Genomic DNA, 27,987 nt, shown 5'->3' with positions numbered 1-27,987 from the left:
AAATAGTTTTGGAAGAAAGTAACTTTTAAAAAATAAAAAATAATTTTATTTTATTTTTTAAAAATGAAAGATTTTTTACTTTTTAAAAATAATTTTCTAAAATGAATCAAAACAGACCTTTTAAGTTTCAAAAGTCAAAAAGTTACTTTTTCTTAACTTTAGGAGATAATATGTAAATGTGACGATTTGACAAAAGTGTAGAGCATTATATAGGGTTATCAATGGATCAGATCAAACTGGAAATTTGATCCATTTGCAATATGATAAATTTGGGTGTGGTCGTTGTTTTGGGTTTAGATAATTAGGATTTGATTTGCTAATGTATGGGATTTGTTATGGATTTTTTTTTTTTTTTGAAACATGGTATAACCGTTGATAGAGAATCAGGATCTGGTCCATTAGATAGTCCATAGGACAAGTTCAACCCAGGTTTCCCAGTCATACCCGACAGGACTAATCCATAATCACATGCACCGACGCACATAACACATGTAACATTTTTATTCAAGAAATGATCCTTAGTTTCAAAGTCACAACCTAGAGAAGCAAACTCTAGTTGTTGGTCTTACCAATGAGACACATTCTTGGTGGATTGTTATGAATTGACCATGTACTATTTTGCCCTTGATACAATAGAAATGCTCTTAAAGTTTGTAAATTATACCAAATTGGATTTGATCTAATCTTTTTTATAAATAATAAAAAAAACTGATTTGACAAGCATCCAATCTGATTCTTATCAAAATGTTTCAGGCTCTCATTCAAAATTATTTTGGATTGATCCCCGATTCATCAACAACTCTAGCATTTGTTTTTCTTTTCTTAAAGTACACAAAAGTAGTGTAAAGTTACACCTACAACAGAATGAACATGGTTTTAAAAATTGTTCAAGAAAGAAGATTAAAAAAAAGCTTTACTTTTCATCTTTGTATCGTTTGTGGGTGAAAGTCATGGATATAATATTCTTCTGCCAAACATGTCTTCATCATGTCATCGTCAAAGTCCTATCTTATCTAAAAATACAAAATAAAAAATTCGTCATCATTCTTATCCGATGTGCCCCAATCTAAATAATAAATATAAAAATATAAAATTGAAGCTGTTCCTTTAAAGTGTAGCAGTGGAGGTTGGGAGTTAAAATATCGTCATCTGTTATTGAAGGTCATTAACAAGGATTTTATTCTTCGTTTTCTCAAATAACGAATACAGATTAGTTGTTGGACCTCTGTTATATCGTCAGGGCTGATTTCCATGTACCCCTCTATGTTTTGGTGAATATCTGAGATGCTCATGTATTTTCAAATTAATGACATTATACCCTTTGATCTTGGTCTTCATTTTAGAGAGTTCTAAAATACCTACCTCTATTAATTCATTTTCTAACTCTTTTTAGAAAACCTTCATTTTTCTTTCCCAACATGCATGGTCGTCCAACTTCCTCCTTATTAGTAAAACTCCAAGCTTTTAAGTGTAAAAAAGTTTTACACTGGAGATTGAAGAGAAGAGGAAAAAATAAATAAATAGATGATGGGAAAGAAGGCAAGGCATTTTGGCCATTTTCTTTTCTGTTAAGTCTCTGGGAGAAAGAGGAACATCGAAAATATCCACTAAAATCAAGGGTTATGCCTTAAACCAACTTAATGTTTGCATTTTAAATTGTTGTCCCTACATTTAGCTAACTTGGGTTATTTAGGGTGAGGGAATCACAGAGGTGACTCCAACAGCTTCCCCGGCCACGACCACCATGAAACCACCCTACTGGATAGGCAACCTGATCATATTTAAGTCAAATAGAATAATGACAACACCTTATGTGAAAAAAAACCAAGACCATAAACATGATTTACACCATACCACCTCTAAAAATAAAGCTGCAATTGTATAAACTAATAGCAGACAATGATCTCACAAGTACATAGACAGAAAACATTATGAAATATCAAAGCTTCACAAGAACTAGAAATTCATTCCTACCAAACGTTTGAAAACTAACTTTTGTAAGATCACATTGTTATGTAACAGTAACACATATATTATAGAAGCAGATTTTTAACTTGAAAAAGACAACTCATCAATCCTAACTGCATAAAAGAAACAGAAGCCAAATCAGTCCTAAATGACTCCCAACAGAAAACCAAACTCATCAATCCTAATTGCTGCTAGTCCACAAAGTTTTTACAGGTTTTGACAACCGATGGGAAGGTTACCTCACTACCTGCCCATTCATTTTTGGGCCAATTTTCTTAGATTTCCTACGCCGGACTCTGTTACGAATAAAACAAACTGCTACTGTGCCCCATCACTGTTGCCTTTCTTTCCTCAAGAGTGTTCTCAGAAGGATCCAGGGGAGTTGAACATTACAGATAATTTCTTCCAGTCCCAAGATTCCATGTTAGGGGACATGACAACAACACCCACGGTCACCACGACAACGGTAAACACCACACTTTTCATGCATCCACGACTGCGTGATGATCTTCCCAAGATTGCCTTGCAGTACTTGTCCGCATCACGGATGGTTGCTTGATGGTCTGCAGCTTCCCCATTAGCCAATGCTCTTTCATTCTGAAAATCAAGATGGAACATATTAGTCACCAATGGGTATCCAAGAATCATAATTGCAAGTAGTGGAGGTGAGGCTTTTGGGCTACTAAAGAAACATAGATTAGTGTAAAACATTGGGACATTGTTCACCTTCTGCCTGAAACTCTTGAGAGACTCCCTTAGAGGATCGAGTGAAGCATGTTTGACTGAGTGCACTTTCCACTCATCAGATAGCTTCCCCAGAATAGCTGCGCTTGCTTCTAAATTATCCAGATAGATCTTGTCCTGTTTCCGCCAATTAGCAGACCAAAAAACTCATGATGCTATCACAAAGACCAGTTCAAAAACCATCTCAAATGCATGCAGAAGTCATGGTCTCAAAACTTGGTTTGATGTTTTGTCTCGTTCATGGACAAGTAAATTTGCCTCAGACGAGATAAACCATGTAACTCAGTTTATAATTATTTATTCATATGTATATATATATATATATAGGGTCACGTTCAATGGCAAACTTTTTAGCAAACTTTTTGGCAAAACATTTTTCAAAACTTGAGTTAGAAGTTTTGGAATGGGCTGATTTTTGGTGAGGATGATCTCTACGGTGAGGAGATCATCATCACCAAAAATCAGCCCATTCCAAAACTTCTAACCCCATCAAAAACAGTTTACAAAAAATGGATGGTCCACGATTTTTCAACTTGTAAACATGGGTTAGAAGTTTTGGAATGGGCTGATTTTTGGTGAGGATGATCTCCTCACCGTAGAGATCATCCTCACCAAAAATCAGCCCATTCCAAAACTTCTAACTCATGTTTTGAAAAATGTTTTGCCAAAAAGTTTGCCATTGAACGCTACCCATATATATATATATATGAAATAATAAATATAATTTTTTTTATAAAATAAGGTAGATTAGAAGATGTTTAATTTATAAAATTATTCAGTATTTAGATAATGAGAATTTAAATTTAAAAAACTTAATTATTTTAATTAAAATATACAAAATCTTGGTTGACTCAGGACGAGTTTTACGAACTCGGCCAAGCTTTTCAAAATATCGCCCGAGTCGTCTTGTTTATATCGCAAGATTTTGCACATGTGAGACGCCTTGTCCATCCATCTCGTTCATGGACAATACTGAGATGACTTGGGCAAGTCATCTCGGTCTTGGACGAGATTTAAAACCATGGCAGAAGTACCCCTGGAAAAAAGAAGAAAAGGAATAGAATTACTCACCCATTGCTTGTAACAATCAGGGTTTTGAGTCAAACACCAAATGCAAATGCTAGTTGCTTCCTTAGATAATTCAGGGGTGCCTATAAAAGGTAATTATATATCTCAGTTCAATCAAATAAACGGCCCAATTTTATTCGCTTTCAAACAAAAAAACCAGGGCATTTAGAAGGCATAGTCACATCATGTTTGCACTTGCCTTCACCAGCAGCTTTGAGTGCAAAATTCAATATCTGCTGGGAAACTTGTTTCATTGCTTTGCTTCCAGAAGAACCAGCAAAAGCCAAATCTTTAAGGATGGGATAGACTGCCTCAAACCTATCAGTTGCCTGCACAAAAGTTTCAATCAATGGCATCACAGGATCCAAAATTAAGTGACATGAAAGTAAATGTCAGATGCGATGACGATACCAACCTTGATTCGAGCCGAAGGTGCAGGGAAGGTAGCTCGCATTAACAGCTCAAGAGCTGAAGGTGGCACCAGACGCTCACCCTTTCTGACAGCACCATTCAATAAAATGGGTCGAGCTTTTGGGGCAGACAAAATTCTGCAACCACAGCACAATTGGGGTCAGCTAACACAAGAAACTTTTGAGATCCAAAAACATTATTGAGGACAAAAGATATAATTTGAGTCGGTTCTTCCAAGTGTGCTAACCTCTCAGCTAATTGCAAAATCAAGTCCCTGGACTGAGGATTACAAGATTTGCCCGTGACTATAGGCAAGAGGATATGTACCCATGAATACATCCCCACAACTAGGTCTCCTTGACAGGCCTACACATGCCAAAAAAATTCAATTTATAAAATAAAAAGTATATAAAAACATTAAATGTTGCACCAAATAATGTACTCTCTTACCTGAGCAATCATCCATATAATAACTGGAAGTTTATCTTGTCCCTGATATTTCAGATTTCCCCCCAATGTTGGTAATAGGCTGATTAACATATCAGGTTTCCGTTGCAATGTCATTCCTAAAACCACAAATATTGCAACCTACAGAGCCAACAGTATATAAATTATGAACTAGCACAAAAATAAGTAAAATATTTTTCAATGGCTAACCAAAGTAGTATGAGGGTGATTTTCTAAAGAAGCCCTGCATACAGAAAGATAAAGCCCGACAAGTAAAAATCTAAAATTCATATGGCACCCAAAACTAAGAGCTACTTAGCAGTCTGCCAATGGTGATTCAATATAGATATGCATGATGTTGTTGGAGTTGAAGTAGGCCGTCATGGACTGTGGATCCTTATAGAAAAGATCATAGCAGAAGCCAATGGATGCCTCTCGTGACTCTCTCCAAGATAGACAAGGGCTTTGAAATGTCTTTACAAGAATAAAAACAAATTTCAGGGTAACGGAATATAGTGTGAGCATCACCACGAGTAGATGGGAAGTATCCAACAATGTGAATCTGATGAACCCAAAGAATTCATTGAGCTAGCTATCTAAGGAGGAAGTAGAATTATTAAGTAATTTATAGGGGTTGAAGTAGGTTGCCACACAACAGACGCATCTATGAAATGTTACACATTAGATATGAATGATAAACTCAAACATAGACAGCCCAAAAATGCGTATACAACATGGTAAATGGGTAATTTATTAACATGACCCACCACAATGTATGCACCTTTGAATGCAATCAAATTAAAAAGTACAACTGTGTCATTTGCAAGGTGATGAATAGCTCTAATGGCAATAATTCATCCATTATTACTAGTAGTATCAAGCTCAAGTGAGACAACTCGTGAGTAAGAACTTGGATGATGAAGTATTTATAGATGAGACTGGAGAGCAAATCAACACAACTAAAATTACGACGAGGGATATTAGAGTCCAAGGGCTTTGGGTTAAGTAGAACGAAGACTAAACGTGTGGAATGTAAATTTAGCAATGACACGCAAGAAAAGGAAAGCCCTGTTACATAGAAATACCTCGAAACGACCTATTCCCTTATCTAGGATTTATTATACATAAGGATGGAGAGAGATTAATAAGGAAGATGATGCCCATAGAATCAAGGCTAGATGGCTAAAGTGGAGGTGCGATTCTGAAGTACTAATGTATTATATTACAAACACATACCAATCAAACTAAAAGGAAAATTTTATTAGATGGTATAAGCATAGTCACCAAGTTGGGGTTTGGGAATAAGTCAGCAATGGGAAAATTAGGTAAAATCGGGAAACATCGGAAAAAATTCTGGAAAAAATCGAGCTAGGTTAGGGCTATGTAATTGTTCCTACTAGTGGGCATTCCTATATTATATCATTAGGCATTCCTATATTATATCATTAGGTTCCATACTAAACTCGAAATGATAAATTACCAATTCCCATATTGATATCATTTATGCATCCACAACAAGTAACCTCAGATTCACAACATATTCAAGGTTTATGCTATTCAAAATATAAATAAATAAATAATAAAAAAAAAGATGACAATTATGAGTCTGAATTAGGATTCCTTAAAAGATCGAAAAAATCAAATCAATGTCATTCAAATTTGCCTCATTATTTTCACATTATTCGTGATTTAATCGTGAAGTTTGTAAAAGTCGTGTATTATTAAAAAGTTGTGATTAAATCAGGGAGGGAAAAAATCATGATATTATTGCGATTTTTTCAATAAGTCGGAAACTTTGGTGACTATGGGTATAAGACCAACTATGCTTTATGGAGTTAAATGATGCGTAGTCAAGAAGCATCATGGTAACAAATTGAGCGCAACAGAAATGAGGATGTTGAGATGGGTGAGTGGAAGGACTAGGAAAAGATTAAATTAGAAACAAATGCATTCATGAAAATGTAGTAGTAGCTCCGGTAAGCAATAAACTACGAAAAAGTCGACTGAAATGGTTTGTACATGTTCAATGAAGACGATTACAGCCCCAGTTAAACGAAATATGTAAGTTAAAGGTCCTAAAAGAGTGAGGAAGACCAGAAGAGCTGGGATGGAGACAATGAAAGTACATATGAACTCACTTTCAATAACAAAGGGCTTAGCTTTACACTTCCATAGCTCTCAAAGGGTCACCCTTGCGCTGTAGTCCTAAATGTAGAAATTCATTTGAGCACATTGTAAATAAATTTGACTTTGTACATGATCTGGATCATTGAAAAATCAGTTCTAGAGCTTTAGGAATCCATGGCCATCCACCCAAGCCTTTAGGACATCCATTTGGAATGACAACTAAGACCTGACTTCATGCAGACAATCTTCTTATAACCGTTGGATTTTATTGACTCCGAAATCATTACTTATCCAACTGACATCCCACCCAATGAAGCTGGATTCCTAGTTTTCTAACAAGGAAGTGCTGTTTAGAGCTTTCAAATGGCAAGTCTAGTTTGATTTAGATATAAATGAAGCATACTTTGAAAACCTGTTAAATGACTACCCATGGACATAAAATAGTACCAAATCAGTTCTCTTTTGAAAAACAATCTTCTGTCTAAAGGTATAGGATCAGATTTTCAAAGGATAAATGGTGTAACAAGGTCTTTTTTCGGGTGGACTTCCAGCTCTCTCTCTTCCATAGAAGAGTTCCTCTGTCAAAGATTTTATTGTATGAAGTGGGAACCATATTTGAACTTTGAATTCAGGAGAATTTTAAAAGAACGGAAGATAAATTTGATTCACTTTTCACTATCTCGTTTAGCATATATGACTTTGTGATTGAAAATTGCATATGACAACAATAGTAGCATCAGATAGTAATAAATTTCTTGTTTTTGTTTATAGATCTCTCCATTCCAAGTGTTTATACTTATTAAAAGAGAAAATAATGCACAATCATTCAACATACTTTTTTCACTCCAATTTTATTGCTTCAATTATAATCTTCCATGCAAAAATTCAAGGTTTTTTTTCAATAAATACTTCGGAGTCCCTCTCCTATTTAAGTCAGCTCCAATGTCTTTTTGTAGGTCTATAAAACTTGTCTACTTCTTTTACCCTCATAATTTACATATTGCAGCATATCCTTGGACTAGATTAACGTGTTCCTTGATATTGTAAAAGATATCCACTTTTTTGGTTATTTCAAATTTCAAGAATCTCAAATTAAAGAATAGCACGAACCTACGGGTAATATTCAGTATCAGAAAGTGCAGACAAAATTACAGCACCTCAACCATGATCATAACATCTGTAACAAAGCTAGATAAAAAGCAGCATATATGATTATATTACCTGTGCCTTTGATGGAGCCTGTTGAGCCACCTTTTTGGAACCTTTCACAGCACCTTGTTGATTTGCTAGGTCAGCAAGAATGCTGTCCAATGACCATAAAACAAAGGCACCAAGTGCCTCAGAAGATCGCTTGTTGATCCAGTCAACTGATGTCTTATAAACAGACTCAGATATATAGCACAGAGGAACCTGTTAAATCCAAAGTAACCAAATAAGATTTCAAAATACATATAATAGATAAACATCCATGGACTGACTAATTAGAAAAAATCTGTTGAAGTCAAAATATTTATCTTGCATAAACAGATCACTTTAACATGATAATTTGGATAGATGCTCATTTATATGAAAGACAAAAAGAGTAAAGACACATGCCTTGACTGAGGATAGGTCTCAAGATAAATTCAAATGGTGAAAGAGGATTCGTGTACTTGGGATAAGGTAAAGAAGCTCAGAAGCCGAATAATACATTTGGTCAGTAAAAATTTGCATGTACTTGGAATTGGGACCATATAAATGACTTGTTTTGGGAGAGGAACATTGTTAATACTTGGCATCTACAAAAACATTAAAATGTTGAAATTAGACCGAAATGAAGGATTGTGATAGGAAAGTAAGACCTTCCTTTCGAAGGCAATGAGGAACCAAATAAACCAGAACAAGTGAGGCCCTCATTCGGGGAAGCGTTGCTATAGAAGCATTCCTATTGCATAACTGGAAGTTTGGTAACCAAATAAACCAAGAAAATGGAGGCCTTGTTTGGAGTAGGAAGCATCCAACTGAAGTTCCTTTTAAATCACTATAAGAATCACATAGTCAGACGATTGGTAACATGCTCAGGAAATTCCTTTTGGGGTCAAAAAATAGTGTTGGTACTAAGAAAGAGATGACGCACAATGCACACACATAGAGAGGGATGGGGTAATTCTTATTTCTTAGCTTCTTCTATATTCTTTATTGTTGCAGGCACACAACTTGATTGGACATATAGAAAGAAAAAAAAATGAATATAAAGTCATAATGTTTGTAACAAAATTTGAATTTGATTCATAAATAAAATTGTCGTATTTACTATTATGCGAAGTTATTGAAAGTTGAAACAACAATATTTAGTTATATGTTTGCAATAAATATAAGATAGTTACTTCATTGCAAACTTTCAATTATTCAGATATAAAAGTTTCTATTGTTATTAATGCAGGGGAATAAAACTTGGAATTCAATTACGTGGATTTGAAACTTGACGTTTGGAAATATGTGCTGGCTACCCTAATTATTTTTCAACATTAATTATTTCTATACGCTAAATTTATTTTAAAATTAAATGCATGTGAGGCTAATGTTTTATGCATCAAGGGGCTGAACAACCAGGCACCTTGACTCATATCTCAATGTCTAAAAACATTATTCGGTAGAATGAAAAGTGCGGAAAAAGGCAATCGATAAAATTTGTATATATATATAGGGTCAGGTTCGGCAGCCAACGTTAGGAAGCCAACGCATTTGTCCTATATGGCCTAGAAGTTTCAGATTGGGCTGATTTTTTGTGAGGATGATCTCCATCAAAAGTGGTTTAGAATTGTAGACTGTCGATTTTTTACCGATAATTTGTAAACCACTTTTGATTAGGGGTGCAACTTGGTCTGGTTCAAACCGAACCAAACCAAGAGCTTTGGATTGGTTTGGTTTGGTTTTGATTCAGTTTCAGGTTAGCAAAATAGATAACCGACCAATTTGGTTCGGTTCTTAGTTCATGCCTTGTATAGAACCGAATCAAATCGAGAACCGAATCCTTATATTAATAAAATTATAAATAAATATTATTAATCTATTTAATAAACTATACCCATTTTTTATGGATAAATTGATTACTTTTTTATGGATAGATTAATGACATTTTTTTTGGATGGATGGACTAATGACTTTCTTTAATTGATGGAAAAACCATTGACGATTTTTTTTTCTTCTTTCTGAATAGCTACATTAATGATTTTTTTATTGATGGATAAATTAATGACTCATTATATGATATTTCATATTCATATTTATTAAAAATATGTTGATTCAACTAGGTTTTTAAGATATTGGCAACCCATAGAACCAAACCGACCTTAGCTAGGTTCGGGTTGGTTTGGTTCTATGGCAATTAGGTTCAGTTCCGGTTCTCATATAATGGAACCGACCTAGGTCGGTTCAATTCCGATTTGCCCCAAACCGAACCAAGTTGCATCCCTACTTTTAATGGATTTAGAAGTTTTAGATTGGGCTAATTTTTTGTGAGGATGATCTCCTCACTATAGAGATCATCCTCACAAAAAAAAAATCAGCTCAATTCGAACCTTTTAAGCCATATTGGACAAATTTTGGCTCCCTAGCGAGTATATATATATTGTGGACCATCCTATTTCTTGCGAACATGAAAAACAATAAATGGCTTTGAGCTACAACTGCCACTTGCTCGCTTCTGACTTTTCACTTTTACAGGAAATAGAAAGTTGATCCCCACCAAATGCAAAGACACATTTTTAGGGGGTCAAAAGTAGGAAGCGGACTCCCAAATACTCATGATGGGGACATCAAAGGTCATGGGCCTATCCTATATAGGCTATATTTTAGTTTTGATTTTATTTTATTTTAGTTACTAGACTTTAATTTTGGGTCAATTTTGCATTTTTTTCAATCATATATGTGTTACACGTTTATTATTAGGAATTTTTAATTGTAGGGAAGTTTTTTTTACACGTTTATTTCGGAAAAGTTTTTATTTGAGAATGTTCTGTTTTAGGAGTGTTTCAATTTAGGAAACTTAATTATTTGAGTTAAGTAGATGGAGTAAAGAGCCCTAGTTTGGTTAGGAAGTTTCTTTCTAGTTGGTTCTATTTTAAGAGCTAAATTTTATAGAAATTCTTAGATAGGTTTTCTTAATATATATATTGTATTAGGATTTATTTACAAAAAGTTAATAGAATAAAAAAAATCAATGAGTTCTCTTACTGAAATCTCTCCAAATTTGGATCATAGTGTGAGACCAAGGTATCTTCTTCATCTTCGAATTTTATATCTTTCCTATTTGTTTAATGTTTTCTTGATTTTCAAGAAATCTTGAATTCTTCAAGAATCCCCTAACCCACATCAAGAAACTCATCAAATCCTTCCTAAACCATAAACACCTATACCATTAACCTATTCCCTAAATCTACCCTATACTCTATTACCTAACCCCCCAACCAAATATCATAAACCTTCCCCAAACCCTAACTGAAAAATATCATAGTTGCAAAACTATGTTTTACATTTCACATATATAGCCATTTGAGATTTTCAAAACTTTTTTTTTTCAAAAAAAAAAAAAAACATTTTCAATCATTTTTCGTTGACCTTCATGACAACCTAATTAGCCTTTCCACCACCCTTCCCAAGAACAATTCTAAGTTGTCCTACATCAACTACCTAAGAAAATATCCGAGGATAGCTACAAAGATGATCATAGAATCATCAACATGTATTAAAACCTCATTACAAGTACTTTAACCGGTTCTAGGAGAAAGAGTTGAAGCAGGATTAGAATAATTCAACCAAATTTTGTTAATTACGTAAGAACAATGGGATTAAAATGGTAGTTGAAAATCACAATAAAGATACAAGAAGTGTCCAACAAAATCATTGTCAATGACAGTTCCTATTCCCAATAATTCGAGATTGGAAACACAAGTAAATGGAATTCATGTGAAACAAGATCACAAAAGTTTTCCACGAGCTGCTTAAGCTAATAGAACCGACCTTCATCATCCAGGCATAAGGCTGACAGCGCAAGGTGAATGTCGTGGTATCAAGGGATCTAATATTTCCCCAATATAGGGTTGTCGATGGGCACAACTTGGCCACCATAGCCTGCACTTAGGCAACAATAGGGCCCATTTAGGTTTTGGGCCAGGCCCATTTAAGTCTCAAGTCATGCAGGGCTAGGCCCATTTAATTAGAGGAAGGGGCTAGGACACAAGCTTAAGAGTTCAGCTTTTAGCTTGGCCCTGCCCAACCTGTTCTCCCTCTCTCTCAATCACCCCCTTCCTCTTTTGTTTCCCTCTCTTCAACTTTCCCTCACCCCTCTTGATTTTCCTCTCTTTTTTCTCTCTCTCCCCATTTTTATTTTACAAAGTCAACAACCCACCTCGCTCTCCCTCCATCCCTCTATTTTGAAAAAACGGCAAAAAGCCAGCCTAGCCCAACCTGCAAATTGGTCTGAATATAGGAAGGTCAAGCTCGGACATAATGCATTTTCTTCAGCCAGATCCAACCACTGGATGAGTCGATCTTGGACTTGGTTTTTGAGACCCAATTAACACCAACCCATTTACATCCATGTCGATCAACATCCCTAGTCTCATTCCAGGGTAGAGCAATAAAGTGATAGACAATGGTCATCAATACAATGATACAAACAAGTAAATAACAGGGCTAAACAATTATTGAGACCAAACAAAAAATAACTTCAAGCTTTCCCTACACATTCAGAACATATAAATCAAAACTGAATGTATTGAAAAATAAATTTTCTTTTAGGAACATTTTTTTGCTTCCATACAAGGTCAAAAATCTTTCATTTTTATTTGCAATTTCACTTCTTTTTTAGATTTTTACAGAGTACAAGCAGCATAATATAGAATAAGGAAATAAAGTCTAACTCACATCGGCGATCTTCGCCACCGTAGACTCCTTAAATAACTTAGTCCAAGGGAATTGTGCCGCGCTCACGGAAGAGAATGCACGAGCAAAATAATCCGCGAACCGCATGAGCTGGATATCCTGCTGTGATTCATATGAACCCTATACACCAAAAATTGCAATTTTTTTTTACAATCAAAGAAGTTACAATTATTGAAAAACAAAATAACAGATCAGAAACTAAATTCATCACCAAAAAATCCAAATGTTTTTCCTCCAGATCAGAGCAATTAAAATAAAAAAAATTCAAAAATTCAAGCACTAAAATTTCACCGTAAGAGAAGATACAATTCATGAAAAACAAATAACAGATCAGACACTTAATTAACCACCAAAAATCCAAACTTTATTTTTTCTTCCAGATTATACAAATTACAACCGATGTCCAAAATTCAAGAATAAAAAAACTCACCGAAACATCGACGAGAAACGCAGCGAGATCCGAAGCATCGATCTTTGAAGCCGCCTCAGCAACAGAGACCTTAGGTTTCTTTGGCTTCTTCTGCTTAGGCTTCTTCTCTTCCACAGTCCCATTTTCAACACCACCAGATACATCTTCACTATCTTCGTCGTCGGATTGGTTTTTCGATCCAACGACGGCTACAGCGACCGCTGCTTTCTGTGAATCAAGGACACGGCGGCGGCGTTCTTCGGCTTGTTGCTCAACAGACCTAAAAACGTTGGATTTGGGGGCGGATCCAGCAATTGGAGGGAATTTCTCGAGATCTGCGTTGGAGTCTGAGATCTTGGTTGATGAGGATTTTCGTTGGCGCTTCGGGTATGTAACCTTCTGCCAGCCATGATCGTTGGTGGAGGAAGCAATGGTGGTCTCACCTTCGAAAGAGAAGGTTCTTTCTTCCATGATTCTCTGTAAGTTTTCTTTCTTTCTGGGTTTCTTTGCTTATAAAAGAGAGAACTTTCTGCTTCGAAGAGAGAATCAGAGAATGAAGGTTGGTAGAGGTTGAGGTTGAGGTTGAGGTTGAGAAGAAGAAGAGAGAGGCTCATTGTTGTTGGACACCTGGCATTTATTTATGAACACGTGGCATTTATTTTTTGGACTTTTTTATAGCCCCAAACTTGGCTTGAGGCTCTCCATCAAACACACGATTACCAAGAGCGGGACACAGGATACATTCAGAGAGTTAAAATACAAAAGAGTAGTGCTGGAGTTACTTCGTCCTGTAACCTCATATCGCACTTCTTGACGTGAAAGTAGATAGTGATTATAAATATTTTAAAGTCGTATCTCGAGAAAAAGCATTTGTGGTTCCATACAGTTTCACGTTAATAATTGCTATATGAGGTTATAGGTTAAGGTCATTTCAGCATTATTGAATACAAAATTACCGTTTTAGTTGAATTTGGAGACTGTGAAACCGGGATCTTGCATTGGGTCCCATTTTGACTCTGTCCAATCTTAGGATTCATCTAGGGTAGGTTGAAAATCCTGTCACCATAAATTGTCAACTCACACAATAGCCGATAGGTTTTGTGTTTTAGGTAGGGTTGGCAATGGAGCGGTTCGACACCGGATCAATGTGAAATTATTGAATCGAAATTTTTATATTATGATTCAAATTCAATTCAATCCGATTAAGGTTTCATCCAATCCAAAACCAATTTGATTCAAGGATTGGGGAGAAATCTAGGTTTTGATTTTAATAATTTCATCTCCTCCTCTAATTCGTCCTTAGTTCTTTAATTTAGAGAGAAAGAGAGAGAGAGAGAGACCTCCATTGGTAATTGCTTGATTGATATTTAGATTTACTAGAAAATTTATGTATAATTCTATAGAAACTCAATACTTAATCACATAAATTGATTAAAATAAAGATTTTATACTTGATAACCCATTAACTGAACAACGACAACAACAACAATAACTGATTCAAGAAAGGAATCCTTTAAGAACTCATTTAACTCGTCAAAATAATAATAATAATAATAATGGGAAAATGTTGAAATAACATTAAATTGACATCGTTTGGGACATTGCTGATGTGGATGTGTCTATAAAATCATAGATGCTTTTCATTGATATACGAGTGAGAAGCATATATGGTTTTGTGCACACTAATGTCCTAAACGATGTCAATTTCAATGTTACTCCAACACGACTCATAATAATAATAATCCATTTAAGCATTATTTTCCAAATTAAGAAAATGAGAAGAAATTGAAACTCAGAGATCGAATGAGTCCGTTTTTTATTCTTCAAACTCTCAGCCCCAAATAAACAAAAGGCCTGCCAGAGAGAGAGAGAGAGAGAGAAAGAGAGACTATGAGAGAGAGGGGGGATAGGTAATTGAGAGAGGAGGGAAGGATATGGTATACCTAGACCTGGGGAGGGTTTTGGCATTTGGGGGAAGATAGCGAATTTTGAGGAATAATCTAGAGATTTCTAAGGAAATAATGATTTTTATCAATTCGGTTGTGGTTGACCCAAAGTCGATCCAAAAATTTATTGGATCTCTACTTTTCAACCCCAATCTGATATGAAAATCCAAAATCCTAATCTTGATCTAAATCTTATTTTTACAATTAGATACCAGATTAAATCAAATCATTGTCAATCCTAGTTTTAAAAACACAAACTCTCTCGTTCAACTAAAAAATGGGTTTTCCAACCCAAGAAGTAAAAGTTGTGAACATTCTCATGCAAAAATCACAGATCAAACTTTTCGAATTAGTAGGAGTCCTCTCTCACCCTCAATTATTTTTCACTGACATTGTGAAAACTATTAAGATACCTTAGGATTATAAGACAAGATTATAAACCTAGGATTGATATTTATCTCTTCTACATTAGGACTCTTTCTAAACAAGATTTCTTTATTACTTTCCAATTAAGATTAAGAGATTTTTCTTATTAAACTTGAGGAAGAGGACCCCCGTGTCTAGTGAGTCAGGTCGTTTTATTTGCTTATTGGATCTAGGGGTGTCAATGGATAAGTTCCAGTTCGGTTCTTAAGGAACTTTGAACCATAACCATTGTAGATGTAAGGGCTTTGAAACCTTTGGGAAGGCTTGAGCTCATCTACACGGGTTTAGGAGTCACCACCATTTAATTAAAGTGTGAACGGACATTATTAAAAAAAAAATGAAATTCTATTTTTAGGTTTGTAATGACTTACATATCTAAAAGATAAAGAAAATGACTTTCTTAAAGATCTATGATAAAGAGGTTCGGTTGAGGGACAAGAAAAATGTTAGGCATATTGTCTCACCCATCCTAAGATGGTTATTAGTATATGACCATAGGTGAAAATTTGAAACTCTCTTTGGATTTTGAAACTAGAAGAAACTATAGAGAAACTAAGAAAAAAAAAAGGCTATAATCTTAATTTGAAATATGAATAAATTAATATGATGAGCAAGCCCCAATTAGAAGTAAGTACTTGATGGAATTTTTTTGTAAGCTTGAGACTTTAATGAAAATCCATATAGATTTCATCATTAAGACTCTCAAAGCTTTAAAACAAGTTTATGTTTTCTTTAAGGAGACTTTATTTATTGGTTTGATCATTTAGTGAGGTTCATGATTTGAATCACCCCATATAGGAATTAGGACTACATGCATAAGTTTTTGTCCATTTTTAGACTTGGTTATGAAGGTTGAATATAGGTTCATAGGGACCTACTGTCTTACTTGTAGTCATTTCAAAAAAAATATGAGTGTGTACATAGTGCATGCATGTGTGGATTTATCAAGAGAAGTTCATCTCCAAAGAGGATTTACTCTCAAACTCTATTGCCATCAAAGAGATAAAGTAAGAAAGACTAGAAAATTTAGATTACAAGTAAAATAAAGAAAGGAAAGCATCTATACTATGAATTTAAATTACATAAGAGTAGATAAAAGTAAGACAACCTAATCTAATGCTCTCAAGGAGCGTATTGAGGGCTTCTGGGAGGAGATTACTTTTAGGAGGTTCACTCTCTACCTCCTAGCCTTACTAATGCAAATAAGGATTTATATTATTACAAAGAAAAAAATGAAATAATTTTGCTTAATATAAAAAATAGGGAAATAAGAATAAGAAGATTAGAGGAGGAGAATTGAGGGTTTAAACCCCATCTTAGTATTCTTTTTATTATTCTTCTTCTTGGTTAAAGCTTTTTGAAGGTTTGTAAATGGATTTGGACGGAGTTTAAATAGGCTATAGAACTTAAAGGAGAGATTTGGATAGAATTTTAGTTTCTTGAGCTCCTCTCCCTTTTTTTACCTTGAATAGGGATCCTATTTATAGAAGTTTAAGAGACCCTTGAGGATAAACTTGTCCAAATCATGGAGTTCTCAATATTCTCATCAAAACCTTCATGAAAAATCCAAATGACCTATACTCTCCTTGGACTTAAAGGTCTTTCATTCTCCTAAGGTCTCACCAATAATAATGATCAAGAGGGTAGGATTGTAAAATGTTCTAGTTTCTAAAAAATTCTTTGAGGATGGTAGAAAAGTCATAAGTCATTGGCTTTGAGTTAAATGTGAAGGAAACAACCCAAATAGCATGTAATCAGATGGTATATTCTTGGATTTTTTGACCATTTTTCATAAGAGAATCTTTAACAAATTAGGGATATATTGGTCATTAAGTACAAATTCTAAAGAATTCTCTTGGGTAGACAAAGTAGTCATAAGCTTTAGAAATTGATCAAATTACATTGAATGTCATGAAAACTCTTTGACTTTTGAAGAATATAGAAGGGCTAGAAAGGAGATTTGCATCTAATGTGTTTCAACAAACAAGGGTTAATGATATAATTGGCCTTAAGTGGGAACCAATCAAGACTGGAGTCCTAGTTAGAGGATTTGGTGAATTACTAAAAAGAAAAATACAAGAATTATTTAGACAAATAAAACAAGGATAAGAAAGTAAAATGACTAGATTTTCTTGAAGAAATAAAATATTAAGAAATGGGTTTAAGGTAATTAACTATAACAAATTTAAATGCACATGGGGCTCAAAATTGCCTAATAGAACTAGTCTTAGGTGACCAATGGCCAGTGCAAATTTTCATTCTGCCTGTTGGTTACCTTCATATTGAATAAAAATTCATTCTAGCAGTTGGTAACCTTTGGTCAAACAAAAAAATTAAGCCTGACCGTTGGTAACCTCCATACTACACAATTCTCTCTTTTGGCCCTTGATAACCTTTGGCTAGGCTTAAAATTAAGCATGGTCGTTGGTTACTTCCATGCTAGGCTAAAATCACAGATGCAATTTTATCTGTTGGCTCCACGTAAGGTATTTGCAACCACTTGAACATTGACTTGAGTCAAATCCCTTCTCGAAAGGTCATTGTTGCTCTCGGATTCGGTTTAGGAAAAAATGCGGGTATCTATAACTATTATATTTATTTTGGTTCCAATTCTTTGTTAGTTTTATGTACCCACAGGTACCTATTGGTTCAATTTTATTTCAAAACCTACTCTCATCAGTTCCAATAAAAAAAAGAATCAGAACCGAGGTTTTAAGTTTCGATTCGGTCAATGGGTATCTATTGACACCCCTAATTGGATCCTTGATCATATCAATTGGTACTAGAACATCAAAGGCAAAAAATGACACAATTAAATCATGAGCAATAATTTTTTTTCTGTTGAATGGGATATGAAGTAGAATAAAGATGATACATTCGTTCAGTTTGCGAAAATACGAATCTATTCCAACAATGACTAAGAAACAAAATGAGTTCCAACATTTTGTCATGAATCAATTATAACATTTATGAGAGAATTAAAAAAAAAATTGTTAGGGATTCGTGATGAGGCTTCTTCTTTTCAGGCTCCTTTACAAAATCTTATTTGGTTATGCAAACTCAAACCCTTAAATTTGATGGTTTGAACCCATTTGATTGGATATCTCAAGTTGAACGATTATTTTGTTATCATTATACACCCAATGATTAAAAAGTTAAGGTTGCATCTTTTCATTTAGAAGGCAATGCAACTCCTTGGTTTGATTGGCATGAAAAATAATGTGTCCTTACTTAGGATAGATTCATTTGATGTCAAGCATAGCACGTTTCAATCTATTTGTTTATGAAAACTTCCATAACTCCTTTTTAAAATTATAACAATCTACATTCGTAAGTGATTATCAAACTAGTTTTGAACAGTTGGTATGTTGACACATGATTGGATGAGAGAGAAACTTATGATTTGTTTCATTAATGGTCTAAAGATGAAATTTGTTGCGAGTTACATTCATTTTGATCAACTAGCCTCACATTGGCCATTGCTATTGCACGAATTAAAGAAGATAAGTTATCTCTTTGCAGCACTATTGACAATTGATCCAAGTTTTGCGCTACTCCCACAACCACTTTATTTGTTATAGTTCCTACAACCAATTCAACTCATCCTACAATATTACCTCCCATTCACTACTTGATCTTATAAAAAATAGAGGAACGTAGAAACTATAGACATGAAAATGTTCATCATAGAACCTCAACGCTACGGTATTTAGAGTTGCCACAATTTTTTTTTGAAAATAGGTGTGAATGGGCATCAGAAATGATTTTGAAATAGGTTTTATCATTATAGTGACTCTCATATATAGAAAATATATGGTCTACCTAAGATCTAAGTAATGAGGTCTGATTAGAGGATGGGAAAGGTGTTAGGCACCCCATCCTCTTCACTAAAGGTGATTACTTTGAAACTTGACCAATCTTTTGAAAAACTTAAGAAAATTAGAAAAATACATATTAGATATGGTGTGTATAATAAGTGAAAATATTACCTTAAAAAATGATTTTGATGTCAATGAGAGACATTAGGGACATTCTATAGAAAAAGATGACCCATATAGCGTACATTATTTTTCATGAGTATGAATGTTGGTTTGGATTTTTTAAAGAGACTCCATGATAGAGTTCCCTTAGTGTTATAATCTTAATGCATGTATGCAAAACTAAAAACTTAGTGTTTAAATCCCAACAAAAGGGTGATATTTTTTCATAATGACATATGTGGTGAGTGCATGGTGTACAATATGATGCATAAGATATATAGTAGGAAAAAGAAGGCTTCAACCCCTACCCTTTTGATTGAACATAAATCCAACCTATTAGAGGTAGGAAATGGTGTGCATTACATCCTATAAAGTTTCTAAAAATATAAAATAAATAGACGATTAGAAATGGAAAGTGCAAATGCTTGAAAATAAATCTAATCTACACTTACATTGTCTTTTGATGTTCTTGAATGAGTTTGAGTCTTGAGATAAACTTGAGAATTGAGGGCCTTAAAGATGATGAGAATTTTTTTTATTGAAGGTTGGTTTGAGAAAATGTTATAAAGGTAAGTAGGGATTTTGATAGACTTTTAGGTTGAGAAATAGAAGTTTGAAAACATAAATTACTGATAGAAAATTTGACTATTTATGGAATTTTTGAAGAATTTTTTGGTATAAAATGGTCCAACCCTAAAAATAAAGAGAATGAACATGAAATTTAGGTTATTTCTTTTTAAATTTTCTAATTTTATGAGAGCAAAGGTGAAATTTGTAAGAAGAAACTCTAAAAATATTTTTGGTCTTTGATTTTCTTTAGAAAATAGAGGTGAGATAACAAAAATACTTTTAAGAGGCTAAGTAAGAGAGTGACATGTGTAAATGTGACATGTGTAAATGTGAAGTGGTAGGTAAAAAGTAGACTTTGATTCATTTGTAAATAACTCATAAAATAAATGTGGATGTATATTTTTTAATGGAACTAATGGAAGAGTGAGTAAGAGAGTGATATATATAAAGGTAAAGTGGTAGGTAAAAAGTAAACATTGATTCATTTGTAAATAACTCATAAAATAAAGGTGGATATATGTTTTCTAATGGGCTAATAGAAGAGCTTCATGTATGTATTTGAAGATTCCTACCTTTTAGAGGTAAGATTGGAAGTTCTCCCAACTTTAGGTATTTTTATCAAAGATTAAAGTACCTTTTTTATTTAACCACATTTTTTTAGTAAGGGCATTATTGGATTTTCACAAGGGAGTTGACTCTTCGTTAGGTTAGAGCATTGGGTATTGGAGGCTTATGAGAGATTGTCATATGTCATCTTTTGGGATGAGGTATAAGACCATGGACTTATAATGGGCTTGGTATTGGGTTTAAAATGGACTTGACTTTGGATTTTGATTTTGATTTTAGGTTATGGGCTTAAGGTAGTTTAGGTTTTGGTATTTGGACTAAGCATAAATGTGGACTTGGTATTAGGTTAGAATATAGATAATGAATTATTTAATGGAGAATGAGTTTGGATTAGGAAGCGGGTATGAAATTGGGTCGGTCTATGGATCCGGAGACATAGGTTAAGGAAGTGGGTATGGAATTAGATTAGAAACAAGGTTTAGGTATGCAAAATAATATGAGATGCTGAATGTGTGCATGTATGCATGAAAAAAAAGTGCTAATTGGCAATGTGGGCCTGTTAAAGAGCTTTAAGCTCTTAATTGAAATCAACTTGAGAAAATTTAGATTTTTCTAATGGGTTCGTGCAAATTGGGGTGTTTATAGCTGTCACTATTTGCAAAGAATTGAGTTGAATAGATTGGACCCTTATTTGTGCGTAATCGAAATAATTCATTGCAAGATGATTGAAAATGTTGGATGGATTAAATTTTTTTTTATAGAATGTGACTACTCAAGTTTGAGGTCTGATAGGGTTAGCATTTTCTGAAATCCTTAACTTCGTTGCACAAAGCTCATTTGAAATCTTAGATAAAAATTTAATGATTTTTAAAAGTGCTTAACACTTAAAATCATGCAATGCAATTTTGAAATATTTTTTCTTTTTCCCTTATTGATTACGAATTTCAAACTTTTTTCTATTTTCTATCTTGGCAGTTACGGGATCGTCTAGAGAGGGGTTAACATAGCATGGTTATTCTTGATCATCCTATTTTTCCTTAACACCCCTTTCCTGGTTATGCGTTTATACCTCCTGTTGAGGTGAGGTCTTTCTCAACTCGTTTTTTCGACCATCAAGATATGTTGGAAGAGTTATGGGTATTGAACATGAGGATTGAAGCGATGTGACTTAGCTTTGAAAAAGAGCTACAGGCCCAGGTAGCTCAACTGATATCTGTAGACATCCCATTTTTTTTGCATCTGCTTAATTCGTCAATTCGTCACTTGATTGTTGTGGATTCCTAATGATGAGCGCAAAGAACTCGAAGACTTGTGAGTATTGTTCATGATTTCTACCATCTCTAGTCCTTGCTCGTTACGACTCGACATAGAAAATTATGCATGCTTAGGCTCATTACACCTTACACTCGATTTAGCAAGAGCGTACACTTAAGTTCGTTACACATTTCGATAACTAAGATATATTACAATGCTAGGAAAATACGATCTTGAAACTTAAAAATAATCACATTAGGACTAAAAAAATCTCATATCAAAATTTGTAAAAATCTACAAAAATCAACAAAATGATAAAAATACCCCTCAAGAATTTTAGACATCTGAAAAAATCCCAAAAGTACATCCATTGCATTCAGAATATGATTTCGTGTCTAATGAAACCCAAATAGACAAAAATAGATAAATTTATGAGAAATCACAAAAAATAATCAAAATGCCCTTCAATGTCCGACTTTAACCTAGAGACCTTAATTCTTAGGAAAACAAGATGAAAAAATCATCAACAAGATTATGCGCATCAAAATTTTAAAAATTGAAATTTAATCAAAGTCCAATTAAAAATTAATCAACCAATAAAAATTCAATCAATTAGATTAAAATTAAAATTCAATCTACCAATCAAAATTTAAATTAAAGTTCAACCGACCAATCGAATTCAAATTAAAATCCAATCCACCAATAGGAATCAAATTAAAATTCAATCAACCAATCAAAGTTAAAATTTTAATTCGATCGATCATGCAAATGAAAATTAAAGTTTAATAAAAAAATTTAAATTCAACCGACCAATCAAATTGAAATTAAAAATCGATCGACTAAATTAAAATTAACATTCATGCAACCAATTGAATTAAAATTAAAATTAAATATACAAAACCAAATTACAATTAAAATCCAATTGATCGATTAAAATAAAATTAAAAATGTGCTCAATCGATAGAGGACTATCATGCTACGAGTAACGTGGGATCCCAACCCCTATTCTCCTAAAAAGAAACATGAAAAATGAAAAAAAATATATATATATAAATAAATTGGAAAGAATAAATGAAGTTTTTATATAAGGGCTCTTTCTACACGTTCCTAGTAGCTAGACCCCTTCTTTCCAACATCTTTGCTCCTTCAGATCCTTTTTTTTTACACGTTCCCAGTGGCTGGACCTTTTCTTTCCAACATCTCTTCTCCCTCAGATTATGCTTTCTACATGTTCCTAGGGGCTGGACTCCCTCTTCCCCATAGTCTCCTCGTTGCTTCTTTTTGAACTCTTTAGAAAGGATACCACTCACTATAGTCTCTGCTACCCCACCATCTCTGTCTGAAGGCCTTCTTCTTTTTCATGTCTTTCTACTGGACTCCTTTTACCCTAGAACTTCCTCTCTCCAACTCTCTATCTCTCACTGACTCCCCAAATTTAAAAAAAGAAAACTTCTTCTCTCTTATAGACTCCCCACGTTTTAAAAAGAAAAGACCTTCCCTTACTCCACAGCAGCAGCAACCCATGTTTTTCTTCTTCTTTCTTACTCTCTACTTTCTTCTCTTGTTCCACAGTAGCAACATCCTACATCTTTTTCCCTTTCTTTTTGTGCCAATGCCGTAACCATCCCTTCTCCTTCTGTCAATTTCCCACCCATCTGTTTTTTTTTTTGAAACACCTCAACAGCCCCCAGCCGTCACTCCTTCTATTTCTTTAGAACACAACAATACAGTTATTACTTCCTTTATTTTTTTTGAACAGCCCCACAACACATACTGTCATTCTTTTTGTTTTTTTTCCTTTTCTTCATTACCCCAACATTAGCCATTTTCGCTCTTCCTCGTCTCCAGACAACACCTTTTGACGCAGTGATCATTATGTTTTTCCTCTTTTATTGATGATACTCGTAAGTCAACTCGAGTTTCATATGAAAGAGTGCACCACAACCACCATTCTATCTTATAGGTAAGTTTGGTTTTCTTTCTATTTTATTTTATTTTGTTGTTTTGTTTTCTTTCTCCTCCTTTCTTATTTTTATTTTGTATGGATGATTATCCGACTTTCATCAATGTGTTTGTAATCTTTATCACATATTTTTTATTCAAAAATTTCGCACATAGATGTGAATTTTTGATTCGTTATTTTTTTACGTGTTCCTAATGTTTTGATTCAAATTTTTTTGCATCTATATATGAATTGATGACTCACTGATTTGCCATGTATTCTTGATTTTTTGGATTCAAAAATTTCGCACCTAGATATGAATTATTGGTTCACTGATTTGTTATGTGTTCATGAAGGTCCCAATTTAGATATTTGACATATATGAATTTCATTCATAAATTTATTAACATATTCATAATTTTTCTGATTTAATAATTTCACATGATTGTGATTTTTGCTAATTTTAAGATTCATATTTGCTTATATTTTCTTGATTTGATAATTTTATATATTTTTATTTTATTTTTGCTAATTTTGAGATTCATGTATATTCATATTTTGTTTACTGGGTGTTTTTATGCGATATTGAATTTTGACGATTTGTTAAGTTGTCATCTGTCCATAATTGCCTAATTTGGAAAGTTTCATACTCATAATTTCTATTTTGAAAAATTCATTTTTGGAACTCTCTTAATTTTCTATTTTAGGAAAATTCATATTTATGTAATTTAGAAATTTTATTTTTTTATGATTTCCCCATTTAAAAGTTTTGCATTTTTCCTATTTAGAAATTTCATCTTCATGAAAATTTAATATTTTCTAATTCGGGAATTTCATGCTCTTTGATAATTTTCTATTTTGGAAAGTTTATTTTTATAAATTTCTAATTTAGGAATTCATCTCATATTTGTAGGTTTCTAATTTGGAAACTTTCATATTCCTAATTTAGAAAGCTCATAAATGTCAATTTAGAAATTTCACATTCATAATTTTCTAACTTGAAGAATTTTTACAAATTCCCATGGTTGTTGATTTAGAAAATATTTGTATATGTGGAATGTTAATTGACTTTGCATCATGACATAAAATTTAAGTTTTTTCATGAATATCTCTTTTGTGTGTGAAATTCAAAGAATAATTTAAATAATTGGAGAAATTTAGTCGTAAGATTCGTTTAGCAAATCTGATATAGGTTGATGATGATTGGACCCTAGTTTGAATTTAGTTTTTGTATGTTGACCATATGATAGTTTTAGATTGTAGTAGAAATCGATCATCTCGATCAGATAGGTTCGGTGCCTAACACCTTTGAAATCGTCTCGACCCATTTTCCACTAAATAATGGATAGGGGTCCGATTGGTAAATTGGGGACGCTTAGGGAATAAGGAGTCGTCACCTAATTTAGGTCTAAGAACCATAAATAACTCCAAAATGGATCGGGTCAGTCCACGGATCAGAGAAATGGGTAAGGGGTCAGATTACGAGTTTCGAAAGGTGTTAGGCACCGAACCTGCCCGATTGAGATGATCGGTCTCTACTACGATCCAAATTATCTTACGGTCAATGGATAGAGACTAAATTCAAGACTATGGTCCAATCATCATCACTATCATCATCAAATTATATCGCGTGTGCTAAACGAATCTCAAGGTCAATATTCCCCAAATATCATATGATTCTCGAATTCCGCACAAAAATGAAAATATTTGAAAAAACCTAAATTCTAGATCATACTCCAAAGCTCACGTGGCAAGATATTCCGATTTCAAACCCAAATGTACCAATATTTCCATAATTAATTAAAACAAGAATTTTTTATTTTTCTAAATTAGAAAATCATGAACATCAAAATTTTAATTTGGTAACTCGTAGAATATCTAGATTAAAAATTTGAAATTTCCTAAATTGGGAATTTATGAAAATATGAGAATTTCCCAAATTAGAAATAAATTTCTCAAACTAGGAATTTCCAAATAATGAATTTCCAATTAAAAATTTATAAAAAGATTTTCAAATTATAGAGATATCAATACTGGATTTCTTAAGTTAGCAAGCAATGATTTTTTCAAGAATCTATTTTCTCCATTTGAATTCCTCGAATTCCGCATAGTGAAATCCCACATTTGGTAATGACACAAAAAAATGAATTGATTCGGTTGCACTTTAGAGATGAAAAATCCATTTTAATGCCATGTGCACACAAATTAACGAGTCAACTCATCGGCAGCATTTTGAAATGGTAAAAATAATTTTTCCTCGCCCTATGTCCAGCGAAATTAGTGAGTTAACCCATATACCAATGTTATCAAAAAATCCGATTTTGACACTCCTATGCACACAAAAATCAGTGAGTTGACTCACGTGTATATTTGATCAAAAGATCGATTTTAAGATTCCTATACACACACAAACCAATGAGTTAACTCGGTGCCCATTTTAAAAACAAATCAATTTTGAAACTTCTAATGCATTTGAAAACAGTGAGTCGACTCATGTCAATTTTACTAAAAACGATTTTGAAAACTTCTAATGCACATAAAAAACAGCGAGTCGACTTGTGTTAATTTAATTGAAAAAAATAATTTTGAAACTCCTAATGCACATAAAAAAAAAACAGCGAGTCAACTTGTATCAATTAAAAACGATTTTGAAACTTTTATGTACATAAAATCAGTATGTCGACCCACGTGCAAGTGAATAAAAAATCCGATTTTAAAACTTCCTATGTACACCCATAAAAAAACAGCGAGTCGATTTAATAATAAATAAAAAAACTATGAAATTGAAAATAAATAGAAAACTTACCTTCAATCGAATAGTGTTGGATGCTCGGATCCCTTCAAAAGCCTCAAAATATCGTGAGATGCCAAAGAATCCAAGAAGAGATTGAAAAATCAATTTTTTTATTCTCTTTTTTTCGTCTACTATCCAGAGAATAGAGAAGGTTCAGGGATGTAGGTGCAAGAGAGAGAGTTTAGAGTGGTATTTGTGGCTGCTAACAGAAGGTTGGAGATAAGAAAAGAATGTTGTAATGGTGCTGTTGAAAAGGAGAGGATGGATAAGAGGGGTGGTGTTAATGGTGATGATGGCTGCGCGAGGTAGAGGCTGTGCGATTATGGGTGATGGCTAAACGTGAGGTAGAGGCTGTGATGGAGTATTGGAAAAGGGTTGTAATGGTGGGGGCGTCGGTACAACAAGGTTGTTGGAGAGGGCTATAATGGCGGGGGCATTGGAGCAACTGTTGTTGTGAGGGAGATGACGGCAATGTGGCTGCTACAAGTGCTATAATGGTGAGGGCGTTGGTGCAACAGAGACAATGGAGGGGATTGGGGTGTTAAAGATAGTAAGAAGAGGGATTGTTGGAGGGGCTGTTATGGACGGTGAGGTTGCAGATTCAACGAAGAAGAAGATGGGACAGTAAGGGGGTTTGTAATGGAGATGGGGTTGCTGGTTTTAATGGAGAAGAAGATGGGAAAATAAGGGAGAAGAAGATGGGGCTGCAAGGGAGAAGGAGATGGGTGGCTGCAAGAGACTGAAGATGGTGACGAAGAAGGATGGTGGTTGTGCCCGTTGGAGGAAGAGATGAAGAAGAAGACTGTGATAGAGCAACAGTTGGTCCTCTTCTTTACTTCTTCTTCTTTGTTTCTCTTTTTTTGCTTGATGTCCAAAACGTCAGGCTTCTCTTCTTTACTTTTTAAGAGAAGGTAAGCCTTTCTTCATAGTTTGTCTCCCAAAAAAAAAAACCTCCCCCTCTTGAGAGAATATGGAATTTTATATAAAAATAAAAGTTTCTATTCTTTATTTTTCAATTATTTCTCTTTCTTTCCTTTTTGATGCTTGTATTTAATTTAATTTATTTTATTTTATTTGCTTCTTTCTTTAACCGAACTAATAGAGAGAATATCTCTCTTTTAAAGTTTAGAAAGAATAGGACCATGATCCCACGCTTCGCAACACGTGGCACATTGGTGGGTCATTATTGATTAAATTTCGATTTTTAATTTTGGTTGATGGTTTAGGTTACAATTTTTAATTTTGGTTTGATTTTAATTTGATGGGTTAGTTATGTTTCATTTTTCGATCTTGATTGGTTGATTAATTTAAGATTTTAATTCGACTGGTTGATTGTATTTTAATTTGAATATCGATTGGTTGATTAAGTTTTAAATTCAATTTGATTAATTGATTGGGTTTTAATTTCA

The 27,987-nt window shown here is 33.8% G+C and overlaps 1 protein-coding gene across 1 annotated transcript; it reads right to left on the bottom strand.

The window, feature by feature from the left end:
• Positions 1-1,946: 1,946 nt before the first annotated feature.
• On the bottom strand, positions 1,947-13,678 carry LOC147406297 (uncharacterized). Its single transcript, XM_086434250.1, has 10 exons — positions 13,121-13,678; positions 12,673-12,810; positions 7,987-8,175; positions 4,642-4,779; positions 4,439-4,557; positions 4,196-4,328; positions 3,980-4,109; positions 3,784-3,863; positions 2,695-2,829; positions 1,947-2,565 (listed from the first exon to the last, which is right to left on the bottom strand). Exons 1-10 carry the CDS (start codon positions 13,568-13,570, stop codon positions 2,332-2,334), a joined length of 1,746 nt encoding a protein of 581 aa, XP_086290376.1. The 5' UTR covers positions 13,571-13,678; the 3' UTR covers positions 1,947-2,331.
• Positions 13,679-27,987: the final 14,309 nt, after the last annotated feature.

This window comes from Akebia trifoliata, chromosome 3 (assembly GCF_017979445.1).
Source record: "Akebia trifoliata isolate Shusen 1 chromosome 3, ASM1797944v1, whole genome shotgun sequence".
NCBI classification, from domain to species: domain Eukaryota; kingdom Viridiplantae; phylum Streptophyta; class Magnoliopsida; order Ranunculales; family Lardizabalaceae; genus Akebia; species Akebia trifoliata.
The sequence above is the reverse complement of the archived record's forward strand: the minus strand, read 5'-3'. Positions and strand labels throughout refer to the sequence as shown.